This window comes from Carassius gibelio, chromosome B4 (assembly GCF_023724105.1).
Source record: "Carassius gibelio isolate Cgi1373 ecotype wild population from Czech Republic chromosome B4, carGib1.2-hapl.c, whole genome shotgun sequence".
NCBI lineage: Eukaryota > Metazoa > Chordata > Actinopteri > Cypriniformes > Cyprinidae > Carassius > Carassius gibelio.
In genome coordinates this window covers 23,240,416-23,259,531 of record NC_068399.1, presented here as the reverse complement: position 1 = coordinate 23,259,531, position 19,116 = coordinate 23,240,416, and the positions used below count along the sequence as shown (strand labels likewise).

At 36.5% G+C, this 19,116-nt stretch overlaps 1 protein-coding gene across 8 annotated transcripts in view; it reads left to right on the top strand.

Moving 5' to 3' along the window:
* The window catches only part of LOC127956808 (ELKS/Rab6-interacting/CAST family member 1), a 191,761-nt gene that overhangs the window by 40,828 nt on the left and 131,817 nt on the right, over nt 1–19,116 (top strand). For 5 of the 8 annotated variants that reach the window (XM_052555022.1, XM_052555020.1, XM_052555024.1 and 2 more), the window contains 4 exons: nt 4,099–4,236; nt 7,636–7,776; nt 11,816–11,956; nt 17,936–18,129. In XM_052555022.1, coding sequence (XP_052410982.1) covers nt 4,099–4,236; nt 7,636–7,776; nt 11,816–11,956; nt 17,936–18,129 — 614 coding nt within the window. Of the gene's footprint in view, nt 1–4,098; nt 4,237–7,635; nt 7,777–11,815; nt 11,957–13,418; nt 13,455–17,935; nt 18,130–19,116 lie in introns of all 8 variants that reach the window. The other 3 variants (XM_052555019.1, XM_052555018.1, XM_052555023.1) reach the window with 1 other exon arrangement.

The window sequence follows — 19,116 nt, the reverse complement described above, 5'->3', positions numbered from 1 at the left end:
TCTGACCACCTTGAACTTTTGAGTAAATCCAAATAAATGTGTCCGTTGCAATTTATTATATAAAACTAATGACTCACAGTCACACAGTGGAATTTTCCTCCTGCTGTCACTTTGTATCAAACGAGTGCAGCTAAAGTCATGTGATCCATAACCAGTCGACACAGCCCTGGCAGGTCGACTACTGCCAGAACTAATCGACTAGTTTAGTGCCACCCCTAACATATGGTGATCAAAGCTGGAATATAAATTTTGACAATTTTGAAAATTAGGGAAAAATCTCTTTCTGTGTGGGAGTTTGCAGACACAAAGACTGGCGTCGTGCCACTTACCTGTCAGGTCTCACCCACTCAGGTGCCAAACTCCTCACACTCATTTGCATTACTGAGCAGTGTGTGTGTTCGACGCCACCCATTCCGCTTCAACAAACCTCTCGCAAATGACACGGGATTCACGTGTGTGTTTCTAAATAAATCCTGACAGGTGGATCAGGACCCTTATGCAAATTGGCTACTTATTTATTTATAAATAAATAAATAAATAAATGAGCATGAAAGATTGATTTGCGCTTAAAAAATGTTTTTTTATTTGAGCAAAAAGAGACTGCAGAGTGGTTTAATAGACTCTTCTGTTAAAAATGATTTTTTTCAAAGCTGTAAATAAAAATGACCGGAGTACGTTTTACAAGAAAATACCATCTTTCTAAATGTCATTTTTAATAGAATGGGGTACTTGTCCATTTCTATATATGTTCATTGCAATTGTTTTTGAAACATATTAGCAATTTCTGAGTGAAAATTGTAAAAAAAAAAAAAAACCTAACACGTTTAATTGGACATAGCATAGTATTTTCTTAAACATTGTACTTGAGTAATACATGTTTTAGTATATAGTTTTCTTTATGCAAAAAAGGCATTAAAACCTTTTAGAAAAAAAGTTCTAAATTAAAATTAAATCTAAATGAAAAAGAAAGCAGAAAATTACACAAATCTGTTTAAATTGCTAATAAAAACTGTAATTCTATCAAAATTATACTAAAATAATACTGTGAAGTATTACTGAGAACCTTCTAACAAAAAGCTCTGGAAACATCCAGCAAACAGTTGCTCTTATACATACAGTATAACCTTCTTAATACCCATCTGCCTTCCCATCGCTCCACTCTGTGGGTTTGACATGTTTTGTTCGGCTTGCACATTGCATACAATTCTGATGCAACTGACTGTAAACGCTCAAATTCTTTCACTCTGTGCGTGCGTGTATGCGTGTGTGTGCGTCTGTTGTCTTGTTGTGTGTCGCGTGCCTCTCTGTCTGTTTCTAGAGCTCACACCACACTGACAAGCAGCAGATCACTAAGTGAAACAAAACACTCTTTAATAATTCAGATAACCCCCCCCCCCCTCTCACACACACACACACACACACACACACACACACAAATCCCTTTAGGTCTCCATGCGTTTGGATCTCTCTGACGGAAGGCTGCTCTTTTTGTCTCGTCTCTTCTTTTATCCGCTCACACAATCTAAGATGAAACCGAAACCTGAAACAGGGCAGAAGAGCTTTTGGGAGTGTGTGTCCATCTACAGTCTGTTCTTCCGTCAATTTTAGATACCACGTCATTGAAACATTCTAGTTTAAAGCTTCTCTGAGAATCCCAACATGGGCTCTTTTTTTGCCTAATAGGCTCCTATTTGAACGTAATCATCATTTGGCTTGACATGGATCCCCACAATCTAGATCTGAATGTCCAGCTTCCCTTTACGAGGAAGATGAAGGCATTTTTCCTACACGGGATTGCAGTTTTCCTCTCAATGCACTGATTGTTTTCTGAAATATAATTGCTGTTATCATATGACTCTGCACATGCATAATGCGAGCTCAATGCAATATTCATGAGCGTATAGTGAGTGCGGCCAAAGCTGCACGGTGTACTCTGGGGGATGCTGGGTAATGGGGCAGAGGAGCGTAATCAGGTTGCGTTACACAACCAGGTTTCATGGGCGACCGCAGATGATATCAAAGGGAAGGAGGTGAAGTGTGTGTGAATGTGTGTGTCGCCGGACAGGTGGAGCTGTCAGCTGTGTGTTTTTGATTAATGAAGGGCTGGAGGTGTTTAAGCATTCCTATTGGGCATGCACCGTTGTTTTTGCTTTTGGTCCACACAAAATTTCCCACAGTTCCATAGGACCAATCAGCACAACTTTTTTCCTCACTCAACTTTTCGCTTAAAACTAGCTGAGAGTAACCCCGACATCTGTCCAAACATGTCTGAAATTATTTAAAACAACAAACCCTGCCGAACTTTTTATTATTCGAGCAACAACGGTCGGGTTTTTTGAACCAGGGCAAATTCATTATTGGGTTTCTTCTCACTTTTCCTTTCTGCCTACATTTGTTATCCTTGTAATCACTTTTGCCAAAAACATTCACCCTTTTAATTAAATTCATAAGTCGACACGACTTTATCTCTATCAGCGGTCGGGTCGGAAACCAGATTACTCCGCTGTCACAGTTTTCTCTTGCTCTTTTCCTGACACTGAATAAAAAAGCTTTTAAAATCGTTAAGGCACTTAAAGACTTGAAATTGTGTGAAAACAAACTACAAAGGGAGAAAAGATGTGAGAGATGTGGCCAAAGGAAAGATTTGTAGTCTGTTATTTTTGTTTGGTTTATAATTAATGTTGAATATAGTTTTAATAATTGAAAATAAGTGATTTTTCATTTCATTTTCAGTTATTTTCAAATGTCTCGAAACATGAATAAAAGGTTAATAGTTATAGTAATGTAGTAAGTATTTTATATAAATTATGTAGAATAATATATTTTTTAATAGAAGATTTTTGGTCTACTAATTTTACTTTTTAGCATTTTTGATAACTGATTTTGAAATGTCTGAAACATGAGTAATTAATAGTAGGAATTTAATGAAATTAAATATAATATATGCTTTATTTAGTTTATTATGGTTTAAAATAACTTTAGACTTGAAACATGAATAATAGAATTATAAAAATATGTATTTATACTTTTTAAATGGAAGAAAGGGAATATTTGTAGTCTATATACTGTATATAGCAATATTTGCTAAGTTCGATTGGTTTATAACTATTAAAAATTATTTTTAGTATTTTTCATTGTTTTTAAATGTCTTGTAATATGAATTAATAACAATTATAATATAATAATGTACTGTATGTACTTTAACAACATAGATGAATATATATATATATATATATATATATATATATATATATATATATATATATATATATATATAAAATAGTATGGTATAATTGTTATCTTTTTAAAAATGTTTTTAATGTACATCAATTGGCTGATGTCTTTGTCATAATGTTTGTTATTTTTGTGACATAAATCTCATTCTCATTGGCTTTGAGGCTCTAGCTATTGCAAACAAAACTTCTGCTGCCAACATTTCAGAAAAGTGGTCTTAAAACAATTCCGTTTATATCAAAGACCCTATATTTTCTCTTCATCTTGTGCAGCCAAAGAACTTTTACTCTAAACAGTCGAGGTAGGCCTGCTGATAAAATGTGTTTGCACAGAGAGCGGCTCTATCAACGGCAGGTTGTTTCAAAGCAGCTAAAAGAAACAAAAAACGGCAACTATTTATCAAATCCGTCGGCGTTTAATTGAATGTGAAACGGTGGACAGGAACAGTCAGTCTTTTCATTGAGCTGTCGGGACATGATGAATGGAGCGAAACGTGGAAATGCCCATCTCTCCTGTGCCATTCATCAGCTCCGGCGTCACGCACACGCCAGCCGCGCACGCAGATAAGGAAAGTTTATGAAGAGAATTAGTTCTGAATATGCTTCTAATGAGGTCATTATTTATTTTCAGCTCAACAGCGAAAAAAATAGATTGTTTTTAACCGATCCGTCCCCCCCCCCCCTTTCCTAATGTTGTTCCATATGGAGCGCTGTAAGTGGATATGCTGAAAATAACATGAAAAATGGCTTCACTTAGTCTACTCTGAGCTTAAGTGTGAGTAAATGTTGTTTATTGTGCTTTAATAGATATGTCTTCATCTGGATCAGTTCGATGCCGTAAAACTGTCTCTCCCTCTCGGTGCAGATTGAGAACCTGCAGGAGCAGCTGAAGGATAAGGAGAAGCAGATGACCAGCCTGAAGGAGCGCGTCAAATCCCTGCAGGCCGACACTTCAAACACGGACACGGCCCTCACCACGCTGGAGGAGGCCCTGGCTGAGAAGGTGGACACCCACGAACACATACACACATTCATGTACAGCCACCGAAATTCATCAATGTCCTGTTGTTCCCTGTTAAGTTCACTACTTGTCTGTTTTAGGGTTGTCACAGTAGCAACAGTTTCATTGGTATGACTCTTGACTTCAAAGCGGCTGTCTGTCAGTTATACACTAGCGAATTGAATTGACATTACACAGATATTATTGCTATTGTAATTCATTGATTTTTTTTTTTTTTGTAATCATTAATTTTAGTATTTGTACTGGTACTGTATTTTTGTCATTCATACTCTGTTTTTAGCATTGCAGCTAGTGGAAGGGCTAAACAAACGTGCCAACATTTGAATCTTTATTAGTAAATAATAACAACAACAACTGTTATTATTATTATTAGCCACACCAATTAATAACCACATTTAAAATGAATGTGCGACCTTATGTTATTAGTAAACATTATATAAATGTATCCAGGTTTATTATTATTATTATTATTATTATTATTATTAACACCAATTAATAACCATATGTAATAAGCATTTATGGCTTAATGCTATTAGTAAACATTACATAAATATATCCAAGATCATCGTCATCATTATTATTGTTATTATTATTATTATTGTCACTACTACTAGTAGGAGTAGTAGTAATAGTCATGGCATGTTCTTACTACAATTAATATGTGTGATTTAATACTGATTATAAAATTGAATTAGTAAATATTATGATAATAATGCATTTAATTATTTGTTTGTCCTTATGATTATGATCATTATTAATAGTGGTTGTAGTAGTAGTAGTACAAAATCATCATGTAAATTAGTTATTATTTATATTTAATATTTGATTAATAATACACTTGTTATTACTTTGTTGTTATTAATATTATTACTGTTATTATTTTATACATTTTAATGTATTATCTAACACTAATAGTAAATATTATAAATAAGTTGTTCATTATCAGTAGCAAAAATAGTAGCATTTTCGTAATTTTAATGAAATTTTATACTTTTAGTAAATATTATATGAATAATATATTTTGTTGTTTTTCGTTGTTTGTGGTTAGTATTATAAGTTGTAGTATTAATAGTAATTATGTAAATTATGTATTATTTGTTTAATTTATTAATATTACATTGTCTATTATTATTATTATTATTATTAGAAATTATTATCATCAATAGTGATATCATTAATAACTAATCCGTGGATGTAGTAGCCTGTGTTTTCTCCTTCAGAGACATGATTTCACAGGTGCAGAAGCTGTGTGTGTGTGTGTGTGAAGTCGGTGAAGATTGCTCTGTCACACACCCTTATGTAAGGACTCAGTCATTCTCACACTACGATTGACCTCCCAGCAATCGCACGGATCCACGGGTCAATCCCCGTCACTTCTCATCAGCTCACATCACATGTGCGATTGTCTTCGCCAACACCTTAAACTAGTTCAGCGAACATTTCAGGTCACGGGCTTCCAGAATTACGCAGTTCTCCAAATCAACAAAACCCTCCCCACCTGCCCCCTGATCTCCAGCTCATGAATATGAATGAATTAACCCCGGCGGTTATTAGCATTGTCTTATGCGCCCGCAGTTTGGCGGCGATCTGCTGTTCTGCGTTCCCCACATCATCTCGCTCACATACCCTCACGCGCCGAGGTTTGGGCCTCCCGTTCCTCCCAGCCGCGGGGCGGAAATTAACTTTGTCAGCCATCTGCATATTGAAAAAGAGCGCTCTGGCTCTTTTAGTGGACACACATACTCGAACACAGACGGACACGTATGCACTTTTGCAGCACGTTCCCATCACACAGACATTTGCAGAGCGTATCTGTCCTTCCCTACTTAAACACATGCAGTTTTCCATTTCACACGCCTCGGATGCCGTTCGATGGATGTCGTGAACCCGGTGAGAGTTAGCTGGCATGGTGATGAGCGGTCATGCTTAATGTCACAGCTCAGCGAGGATCGGCCAGGAACGCCGGCTTGGGAGAGTGAAATACAGCCCTTGTGGTGAGAAATGCAGTGCGGGCCTGAAAAAGAGCAGTGTTATTATTGTCCGGTTCGGCCGCTCAGTGTGTGAGTTTTGGCCGGCGTGGGTGTGAAAGTGCTGGAGGCTGATGCTCTCCATGATTCCAGCCGTCCTCTTTCACAGGCCATCGACTGCGAATGCGAGGCTGCGCCAAACGCTCTTTCCTCAGACCTCTTATTGTCTCACGTTATTGCTCTGTGTGTCTCGTTTTCCTCTCGGAATTATAAAACCTTATTAAAGTGTGCATACAGTAAGTAGTACATACATAGTAATACATAGTAGCCGTTCACATCAGATCTGACTAATTTATACTGAAGTTACTTCCATTTTCTGAAAGCAGATGCGGGCAAATCTTCCAACACTTGGCCAAAGTTGACACATGTGCGAGATTAATGGATTGTACGGACCAATGTGTTCATTCAGATATGTTCCACTAGCCGTGCAGAGTTACACTTAAGATGGGAATTAAGGAATTGGTGTGCCTGCGCTTTCTAAACTTTGACAGGTGTTGGCCTGCTCTTGTTTTTGGGTAAATATTACAACCCTTACATAAATTGGAACCCAAATAACCACAAACATAATTTCCTTTTTGTGCGTGCTACTTTTTTTATTTAATCTAAAAAAAGACACTGTACTATTGTAGCGTTCAACCTTCCATGAAATAAATATCCATCAATGTAAGCTTAAAGGTACCCATTGTTTATTTATTAATACATTAATTTATATTATTAAATAGATTAGATAATATTTAATAATGATAGCTTATTGTGCTAATACATTTTTCTTTAAAGTATATTCCCTATATATAATATTAATTATACTTTTTTTGAGCAACAGTGACAATAATAATAAAAATGACTACTCTAGATTTAGTTTCTTTATTAGTATTATTATTAATAATAATAACACTTATTTTTATACCAATAATATTATTATTAACTCACTGATATTATTTTCTCACCTTTACATCATTCCAAACCTGTATGGTAGTGTTTTTTTAAAGTTTTTGAAGCTCTTCACGCAGCTGTTTCTCATATCCGTGGTTCATAGTCACCGTAACCTTTAAATGACACCAAAAAGCACCATAAAAGTAGCTTAAATGACATGTACGCTTCATTACTTTCCACCTAAACCATATGATAGCCCTGTGTGAGGAACAGGGTGAAATGAAATGTATGTAATTATGCACTTATGGTCCTGCATCAACGGTCGTACTAGCTTACCTGCTCAAGATTCCTCAAAATGTCTGATTTTGTTCCACAGAAGAAAGTCAGATGGTGTGTAACAACATACCTGTATATGGGTGAGTCATTTCAGCTTCAAAATCACACTTTTAACACGTCCTTTTCACGTTTGTGATGTTTGTAGGAGCGTATTATCGAGCGTCTGAAGGAACAGAGGGATAGAGACGAGAGAGAGAAGAGCGAAGAACTGGAGAGCAGCAAGAAAGAACTGAAAGAGCTGAAAGAGAAGGTCAGCTCACTGCAGGGAGAGCTGTCCGATCGCGAGGTGAGAACTTGAGTTTGCATGAAGTAATGAACAAACTAATGCTTTATTAAAGCCAGTTTTGTATGAAGTTGATGGTTCTTGCATTCTCCAGTGTTTTTGTAATGGTTTTTACCATGCAGTGACATTGGTGAAATGACAGATTCATGTTGTAGGAGTGAATCAAACTATATCTAGAGGCCAAAATCTTGTGTACAGCATCCTTTAAAGTGTTGTTGACCATTACAGGAATAGTTGTGCCAAAATGAGAATTTGCTAAAAATTTATCAAACTCAGGCCATCCATTCTGAGGGGGAGTACATTTTTGAGCAAATTTTGGGTGAACGGTTCCTTTAAACTGCTATATCATCTTGCAAGCATACGCTCAGATCTGTGTAATCTGTTTGCATATTTGTGAACAGAAGTTTGGGTTTGCGGTGTAAATATTGCAGTCATGAATTGTGGCCTGTACGCTCAGCTAAAATCCACAACTAATCCTAACACTCCTAAACTATAGCTCTGCTATCAGGAGAACTGTAATTAAACTGTAAACTATTATTTTATGAATCAGCTTGGTGTTTCTGTGAAATCTTTGCACATATTTGTAAAAGATTAGCCTGGATTGTTTCTGTATGATTGTATGATTATATCTTGCATTTGTGAAAGCAAATCAAGTTACAGGTTTTTGTACTGCGCAACAGCCGTTCAACTGACCAACAAATAGCTCAGAGTTGGGCGTCCAGCCGACATCTTGTGCAATTTTGCATTCATAATGTTAGTTCAGATGGCGGTTTTGCATTTATAACGCAGTAATCCTCTATAATGTGTCAGGTGTGGATTAAAGAGGTTGAAGCGGATCCCAGGCAGCATTAGAAGTGTCTTCCTTAGATTGCACTATTGGACGAGGTGCTCAGGCTTGATAGAGACAGACTGATTTCGCAGCCGTCCACACAACCCCAGAGGAGCTGTAGTGATGAGAACAGACATGCTGGACCCGCAACAATGTCAGTCCTCTGTGTGTGTGTGTGTGTGTGTGTGTAGGACAAGAAGATAAATGGTGGAATCTAAATGTGAGGGAATGGCTCCTCCCAGAGAGCAACTGCTCATTTCTCTTTCTGTCATCAATTCTGCTCTGTTGTTCACTTTTTTTTTGTCTTTTCTTCCTTTTTTTTGCCTTTTGCCGTCTATCCTTTCACACTTTCTTGTATTTTGTCTAGCTTCTCTCCAATAGCCTTTACGTCAGTATAAACGGAATAGTTGACCCTATAAATGAAAGTTTGGTCATCGTTTACTTACCAAGCCTGTATTTTATTTTATTTAATTTTATTTTCAGTCTTGGTATCAAACCAGTTTTGAGAACTGGATCATCAAATAGATTTTCAATGAAAATGATTTCAACATTCGACTCTAAATGATCCAGTTGTAATGAATAACAGCTCACTGGAGTTGGAATAATGATTTCAGTTTTGACCTTATGTGGCTTCTGAAGATTTGGAATATAGTGCACAGGTCATGTGAACTACTTCATAACTTTTATGGTTCTTTCATGGTGCTTTTTATGGTATAGGTCCTTTTTGTATGGTTTTGGTCTTTTTTTTTTAAAGCTTGAAAGCTTCAGTCCCCATTTATTGTAATTGCATGGAGAAGTGACCAGTACAATATTCAGAAATCCTCCTTCTGTGTTCAGTGGAAGAACAACAGTAATATGGCTCTGGAACGACATGAGGGTGAGTAAATGATGACCGAATGTTCATTTTTGGTTGAACTATCCCTGTAATGATTGCGTTTGCTTTCCCACAGCGCTGTGTCTGTGGCTGTTTTATTATCCAGGTTATTCTTGTTTGCTGTGATCTCCACATTCCTCTCCGCTGTCTGTCTCTAGAACATGGGCGATGCACATCCTCACCACTAAACCTCTTCCTGTCTCGCCCCCTTACAATAGTTAGTTCCTCTCATCTGTGTCTTTCTCTTTCCCTTTCCATTTCCGTTTGCCAATAGAAATTCCATATTTTGGGTGAATCTCATGAAATCACATTGCACACCAAAACTGTAGAGAACAAATATATACATATATATTTTGCATAAATAAAATAAAACCTATTTAGAGGATAAAAAAATATGCTATGCCAAACAACGTGCAGTAGTGACAGTTTTCCTCTTAAATCTTTAATACTCTCATTGATTCTAATTAGTATTTGTATTATTTTTTTTAAACTGTATTACTTAGTTACTGTAATACAACAACCATTCAAAAGTTTGAGGTCAGTAAGTTTATGTTTGTGATACATTTTTTGGTGTACTTTTATTCAGAAAGGACACATCACATTGCTCAAAAGTCACTTTTATATTGCTACCAACATCTATTTCAAATAAATGCAATTCTTTAAACACTGCTGGTCATGGAAGTAGGCTAAATTTTATTGTCGTAAAATAAATTTTAAATTCATTTGTTAAATTTGGGGATAAATGTGCCCCAGACATCCTAACAGTTTCTGTGAGATCCACCCATGTCCATTCTCGGCACGTGAAGCTCCGAGCATCGGTGTCTTAGATATTTGTGTTGGATAACGGCTGCTGTCCGGAGCTGCATGCGGCAGCCTCCCATCGCTCAGCGTCCTGTTATATCCCTCTCCTTGTTTTTCCTGCATTGTGTTGTTGGTGAACAGTGACCTCTTCACTCCAAGCTCTTTTGGTCTCCCCTCCCACGCTCTAATCATAAAGTGTGGAGTCCAGCACATCCCATCATTCCCCTCTCCTGTTTTCTTTACCAACGCGAGAGAACGCGGGGCGGCAGTATGAACATTAAGTGTGTATTTTGGTCCGTGGACTCCAGTCGAGTGTGAAATTGTGGGGCTCTCCGGCTGAAAGCGGAAACGGCAGGAAAGGCCTCATAGATGGAGGGCTGCAGTTTTAACAGCGTGTCTGAGACTCTGCTTAAAAAAACAGAGAGCTGATGTACTGCATATGTGCAGAGGCCTGTACATTATAGTACACGTTATTTGTGATATTACTATTGAGATGTAACAGCTACTGTAACTTTAAATCGTTCTCCTGCTTCATATTTTATCACATTACTCTTCATAAAAGCCTCTGTGCTGTTAAAGGAACAGTTCACCAAGGACTGGAGCTTTCCTCCGTCAAAAGGATTCAAAGGCACTGTAATAGTCTTGTAAAGCGACCCATATAACTTATAGTGCTATATTCAAAGCCTTCTGAATACATATGACTGCTTTGGGTGAGAAATAGACCAAAATTCAAGTTACTGTTTTAGCTTTCTGTTAATGAGTCAGTGAGCTGAACTTAAACAAATCATTTAGAACTCGATCAAATGATTCATTGAAAATATTTGATTCTTAAAAAAGAATTCATTCATGAATCAGAAAACATTACTGGCTGTTATGAACTCTTTATGTACTCATGGTGGATGTCAAGATTTTCAGTGAATAACAAGGAAAATGTAAGTTTATTTGTTGTCTGTAATCAATGTATGAGATTTAGAATGTGTATGAGGCACATGAGTCACTTTTTGGGTGAGATTAATTTTTTTTATAAACTAGAAAAGCTCCAATCTCATTGCAATACACAGTTACACCAAAGAAATACAAACATAAAGGTTTGGAAAGACTTGAGGGTAAGGAAATTAGTTTTTAGATTTGAGTGAACGGTCTCTTTAAATGTTTTTGTTTCCAAAACCAGGTCCAGCTGATTTGATCCAATCTGATCTGACTGAATTAAATCCTTTTGATTGCATGTTTGTATACAAATGTGCGTTTTGAAAAAAAAAAAAAAAACTGTCACATGGCAATTTTTCTTGGCTCTTTGTGCTTCCTGATGTTGAAATTGGCTCGAAATTGGCTGGCTGTGGTTCCAGTCCGCATATTTACATGTGTTTGTGCTCAGGTTGTTTCAGTGCAATCAGGGACTGTGGCATGACGTTAACAAAGTCTCCTCCTGCTTCTCATTAGCTTTTTCTCCCCCCCCGCCTGAACCTGATCGTCTACATTCAGAGGTAGATTGTTCAATAAGTGCTCTCTGATTTAACCTTCCTTTCCCTTGTCCTCAGGCCTCTCTATTGGACCTAAAGGAGCACGCCTCGTCCCTGGCCTCCTCTGGACTGAAGAAGGACTCCAAGCTGAAGAGTCTCGAAATCGCTCTTGAGCAGAAGAGAGAGGAATGCACCAAACTTGAGAGTCAACTCAAGAAGGTGAGCCAGACAATTGGAGGGAACTGAAGCATCACAGCTAGCAAACACACAGTCTCTTTGCCAGCTAAGCAGACGAGAAACCCTAACAAGCCATTAGTGTGACTGGCACGCCGTTAGCGCTACATTGACAACACTTAATACAATGATAGCGAGCTGAATGTTCGCCCAAGTGCACTTTACCTGCGACAGTTTTTATCTGTCGAGTGCCATAGAGGGAAGCTATTAGTAGATATTGGATATCAGATATATTTCTGTGATTTATTACAATATTTTTTTTAAACCGGTTGATATAAATATATATATATATATATATATATATATATATATATATATATATATATATATATATATATATATATATATATATATATATATATATATATATATATATATACTACAGTGCTGGGCAACGTTAAAACGTTTAAATTGCAATTAATCGCTTTATTGTCTGCAATTAATCAAACTATTTACAAAATTAATAATGCGTTCAAAAGTAGTGTATTGTGCACTTTTATTTAAGTAGGCCTACTGCTATATGAACAAAAGTTTAATAACATTTGGTTTGCAAACACTTAAAAAAATCAGGTGCTTTTTACAGGAGTGTTCCTTTTACATAGTAGCAGTTAAAATATTTATTGTAGCCTAAATCTCAATTTATTACAATAATGTAATTAAAATATAAAACACGCTATTTGTCACTTCCAGGACATTAACGTTTTAATAGAAATATTTTATTGTTTAAGAAAACCAAGTTATGCACCGAGTCCAGAGCCTCGATTATAACATTATAACAGGCACCTTACTATTAGAGACCCAATGGGATGGTAGAGACTCGTGTGTGCGCGCGATGCAGGAGAATAATTAAGGTGTGCTTCCACTAGGCAGTCTTAACCGTGCCAGTGTTAGCGCATCCCATATGACTCAAAATAATAAACCACAAATTTAACAAAATGATTCACTCCACTGTGTTGATCGATAACACTTTTCTGCTGTCTTCACGTGCTCTCTGAAACGTCCTATTTCTCAGTTATGAAGTCGTAATTACGAGCTTATTGAATTTTTTTTTTTATACAAAGGCTGGCCAAGATATATATATATATACACAATATTTAGTGCTGTGAGATGCTGAAAAACAATGAGCTGCATTCACGTACTATAAATGAACAGTGCCATGCTCAGCCATAAACATCATCTCAAGTCTCTTCTTTTTTTAGCTCATGATACTCCAACCATGTCTGTGACTTCTCTTCTCTCCTCTTCACCATCTGTTTTCACACTCTTCTAATTCTGTCTTTTGTCTTGTCTTCTTTCCTCATCCTGCCTCGTTGTCTCTTTATTTTTAAATAGATCAAATGTTTCTCACTTTTTGCTTAAAAAATATTTAGTCTTCACTCTCTTTGTATCACCCAATTCTGTTTTCTTCTCCAACCCCTGTGTTTTTCTTTTTCTTTCTTTCTGAAAGCGCTCTGAGCTCATGTCAGGCCATCCCTTCAATCTTGTAAGTGCATCTCGGTGGGAAAAGCCTCCCTTAGCAGTGCCAGCATATGTGTTTGTGTATGTATGTGTGTGTGTGTGTGTGTGTGTGTGTGTGTTTAACTAATAAATGTGTGGAGTGGAGCTTTGCTTGCATGAGCTGGAGGCTTATCTCAAGTTTAGTTTTGTGTATGTGAGATAGAGAGGATGTGTTGGGGAGCTGGCGGAGTGTTCTGAGATTTGCTTGCATGAGATCTTTCCTTATCTAAAGCTTGAGAGTGATGATCTTGTGTGGTTTGACATTGGTCTTCAGCGGAGCTTGGATTTAGTAGCGTGTTTGTAAGCTGATATGTGTTGCATTGAGTTGTGTCGGTATGGTGCCCAACCATAGTTATAAGTGTTAGTATAGTTGTCTTAAAGGCACACTTACCCTCAAAAATTAACATTTGTCATCATTTGTTCACTTTCTTGTCATTCCAGACTAGTATGATGGAACATGGGCATGATGGTGATTATTATTAGTGTTTGTTTCTTATTAATATTTGAGTTATTATAGTCTATAAATCAATTTTTATTGATTGAATTAAAACTATTCAGATATTGAGTGCTGTAGTTTGAAATACATTTTGTTTAATGTTTTAGTTTCTTGTTTAAGTAAATATATATTTATAGTGAATTAAGAATTCAAGGAAGTATTGTGATATACCTATTAATTTTATGTAATTTCTCCATTTTCATGTAAAAAACAAAAAGTAACAAAAAAGCAAACAACAACATATTTACTCCAGTTCAAAAATTAAACTCTAATGGCATTTATAATGATTTTTATAGTTTTTTTTTTTTTTTTGCATTTTTAAGCTTGAAAGTCCGTCTTTTGTCTGTGGAAAAGAGCAGCATAAACGCAAAATGTCTCCTTTTGAGTCATACAAGTTTGGAACAACATGACTGAGTAAATGATGACATCTTGAATTCGATCATTTCTTTGACTATTCATGTGCTTAAGTGTTCATAGTCTGTGTGCTTCTGTGTTTGTAGGCGATTGTGGTTATTAGTTTTTCAGACTGCAATGAAATCTGTGCAAGTACGTTTAGTTCTGAATGGTGATTCTGAGCTCTCGTATGAACCGGTCACCTCCATACGCACATTCGGAGCTCTTCGCATGGCTCGATGAGAAGATCTGGGTCCCATCGTTCGTTCCAAGAGTAATGAATTCTCTGGCAGCGTGTGTGCGTCTGTGTTCGCATATAAAAGCAGTGCAAGTGAAAACCCGCTGACAGCTCGGTGGGCGTCTGCTGTGATTGGATGAGACAGAAGGGGGGCGGAGGCCTGGATTGTCCCCGCATGACCATCAGGAGTGTATGAAGATGGAGGTGTCAGCGCGGCTCACGAAATGAGAACAGACATGCCACCAAGACATCCAACGGTTTACATTACTCAAACCAGCCAAGACTCCCCCAATGCACTTCCTCAACTACTTCATATGGACGCACAATAAAACTCTCTTTTATATACCCTGCTGTGCTTTTATATCATTCAACACCGAGGTGTTTTCTCTCAAGAACGTTTATAGGTCAAGAAAGTCAGCATAAATGCATATAAACACTGCAAATGTGTGCTGTTTTCACACAGACGCTCTTTTATTTTGCTCTGCAGAACAGGGACAGGCACAAACACATTATTAAACAAAATGATTAAACCGCATTTCCCACAAGCCCCTGGTAGCACTCTGGGACACTAGTTGTTCCTTTGAAACATTGTGCCGAATGGATTGCCTGCTCTGGCTTTCCAATACCAAGAAACTTCAAGGAGCTTACAAACAGACACCCGCTAATAACTGTACAAATGCTAGTTATTTCCTACCCAGTCTGTCTGTCTCGCGGTCACTTTTTCTTTTCTTTTTTCTGATGTTCAAAGTACAGATCCGTGTCTGTATTGTGTAGGGGTTTGTCAGAGGTCCTGTACACATGCTTTTCATGTGATCAGATGAATGTAGCACATTCCAAGAATACGGTACACTTTGTTTTAAACACATCAATATCTATATCTCTCATTTAATTGTTAGATATATTCAAATGATGCATCTACCAATTCTACCATCCATCAAAGTTGCTGTTTTGACATTTATTGTATTAAAAGAAAATAATCTATTTTCACACACTTTTTGAATGTTGACTGCATTTATCAAACTTTAACATTCCCCATTATTTTAATAAAAAATATATTTTATAATTTAAATTATAACTTATTTTATAATATATACGTCTATTAAACCAGCATTTGTCCCGAACTAGCTACTTTAATTTAATTTAATTCATTAATTATTTTTCTTTTTTAAACATAAAGGCTGTTTGTTCCTTGAAACACTCTCAGATTTTTATTTTTATTATTATTCATTCATTCTTATTTTTTTAAATAAGAGACTATGTTTGTCCCTGGAAACTCGCACAGATTTGTATTTTATTTTATCTATTGTTTAGTCTCAGTGAAATATGAAAAATGAATCCTTTCTAGATAATAGTTTAAGTTAAGTTAATTATTTTATTATTACATTTTGTCTATTTAATTTTCATATTTAGTTCTTAGAAAATAAGTCAAAAAGGATTTTAATTTTTTCTTTTTATTAAACTGTATTTATGCTCCAAATTTTAGTAACCAGGTTGGAAAAAGTTGTGAACCTCTTTTTGAAGAAAATGAATAGAAAATAAACCGCTCAAATTATATTTAATTTTTAGTTGTATATTTTTGTTACCATTTTCTGACTGTTAAGCACCTCCTTTCACTGACTATATGTTAAAAAAGAAAATAAATAATTACATCATTTTAAGGTTGTAGACCATATTCATGGAAAGTGCCTTGTACTGACAGATTTCTTTTTGTTGCTCCGCCCTCTTTCTGACACATTCTTGATGCTAATTGCACGTTAAATGTGTGTATCATATGTTTTGGTATACAAACTTTCAGTTCTCTGCCAGACCTTTTACACGCACTCTCATGCACCAGCCGGCCCGTCCACAGATGACAAGCTCTTGGCGGTCAGAGTGGAAACCTACTCAACCTCAGGCCGAGACTTTAATAAAGCTAATTAGCGTCACCTTCAAATATTATCCCCAATAAACCAGAACAGTCCTCTTTCACACAGTGCCAGTCTGAAGTGACCTCGGATGCCAGACACTTTGCTGTATTTTTTATACCAGCACTGTAGCAGGTTTCTAGTGAGGAAAAGGTTTTTTAATCTCTTTTCATGCCTGGTTAGTTTTGTAACCATATTTTGGACACATTGAAGCTATCTTTGAATGTCCTCTGCGTTCAGATGTGGTATGCTCATGTAGTCATGGTGTAAATGACACAGAGCTCTTGTGTCCTCAGCTTGTAAAGCCTGCAGCGTGTTTGTGTTTTCACAGCAGCAGGAAGACACCTGTGTTCTTTTAGAGGACTTTTATGAAAGAAACATTACGGCTGACTCCTTTAATTGTCCAGGGAAATGAACTGATTTACTTTTCATTAGAGGAGGCCCTGGACCCGGCACGTTAGATGGCCGTAATGTCACTAATTATTTGATGACTTCAGCATGATTGTGTTTCCATGTGTCCCTGGAATGAGAGTGTATCCTGTTGTGATGTCATGGGGAGCTTACACACAGCCTGCAGGTGTGAGGCGAGTGTCTGAGATCTCAAAGCAGCCCACAGAGACACACACACACTGATGTACCCATGACAGTGGTCTGACTGCTGACAGCTTGTCTTTGGAGGGCTGAAGTCAGAGGAGCCTCATGTCTTCTGGCCATTCACAGCACAGACCTGCTAAAAACCCAAAGCTTGTGAAACTTTTCAGAGGACATTATAAATCTTCTTTGAGACTTTTTCTGGGGTGTAAGACCTGTTTTCACCAAATTCAATGTGATTTAAATAATACATTAAATATTTGGCAACAATTTATCTCAGACAACACTAATTTATTGTAAATATTCATTTTATCTACATTTTTTAAAATTAACTCACTTTTCATTTCATTTTATTGTGTTCCCTTGGTGGTGTCAATCACAAAATCACATGACAAAATGTGTCTCAACTCGATGAAAAATGAATGCTTTCTAGACATTACTATCTGTATCAGCAATTTTATTTTATTTTATTTTGTCAGTCATCTTACTGGCAAACATGACAAATTATGTCTCAACTCAAAAAATGAATCCTTTCTAGATACCGCAATCTGCATCAGTTTAAAAAATAAAATAAAATACAATTAAATTAAAATGTACTGTAAAATGTATTTTAATAAAAGGAAATGTTTTATTAAAATACATTTTACAGTACATTATTATTATTATTATTATTATTTTTACAATTTTATTATCTTTATTAATTTAGTATTACTATCTTTATTGATTAATTTATTTACATTAATGAATGTATTATTATTTTAATTTCTAATTATATTATTGTACATTTGAAAAAATCCAGACTTTGTTGTGCTTGTCCCCTGAGACTCTTTTTTTGGCCCCTACAGGCTCAGTCAATTGCAGTTGAGGCTCAGACAAATGCAGGACTGTCGGAGCGCATTGCCTCACTTGAGCAGGAGGTGGTGCGTTACAAAGAGGATGCTGGGAAGGCACAGGCCGAGGTGGACCGGCTCTTGGAAATCCTCCGAGAGATGGAGAATGAGAAGAACGACAAGGATCGCAAGATCAGCGAGCTGGAGAGGTAGACATACTGACACGTTTACTCTTAATGAAGACAACATAGACTTCTACAAATAATTTTTACATTTAAACATAATTTATTTCATTCATGAACTTTATCATACTGAAGATCTCTGCAGAGTAAGCTTTGGTCAGATTTAGGTCACTTTTGGGGATAAAACCCCCAAATGAGCGGATACTCTGTGTCTGTTTCACCACGTTTGTTGCTACGCATGTGAACTTCAGTTCCATTTTCAGTTTATCTTGTATTTAGCCCAATATTTTTATACATTTTTCATTTATGCAAGCCACAGTTTATTTTCCATTCTCCATCTGCCATGTTTCCACTGCAGGATGCATGATTGCTTGCTAAAATAAAAGCAACAATATCAGCCTTTTTACAGCGTCAGTAAAAATTTCCCTTGTATTGAAAACCCTAGTGTACATGTACCTATTTCTATATACTGTATCGCTACTAACAGACAAGTCACCAATTCAGTTCAAGTTCAGTTTTTTTTGTATCTAGTTTTTGTATTTAAGACTGTATGGTGTCCTTATCATTGTATACTTCAACTGGGTGCACATTAGTCCTCTGTCCTCTCAAATTTTTTTGGTTCTGGAGCGAGAGCTAAAAGAGCTGTTTGGGACAAGGATGAAGACGAGGGTGTCTTCTGTTTGTGTTCTTTGTTAGCTGTCATTCTCACCCACTCAATCATCTCTTATCCTCCATTTATTTTGGCGTTAGACCAGAACTGAGAACTTCAGCGCTCATCCCAAAGCATTATGGGATTCTGACTTTGTCTGGTAGATTCATTGCAAGCATAGATTCAGTCCTAATCTCCAACACATTGCTCTGTTCCTGAAGTACACTACCATTCAAAAGTTTGGGATCGGTAAAATAAAAAATAGAAATCTTTTCTTATGCTCATCAAGGCTGCATCTATACAGAAAAGTGTCACAGAAATTGATTGTTAAAATAGAAAACCAATATAAGAAATTGCAATAATAT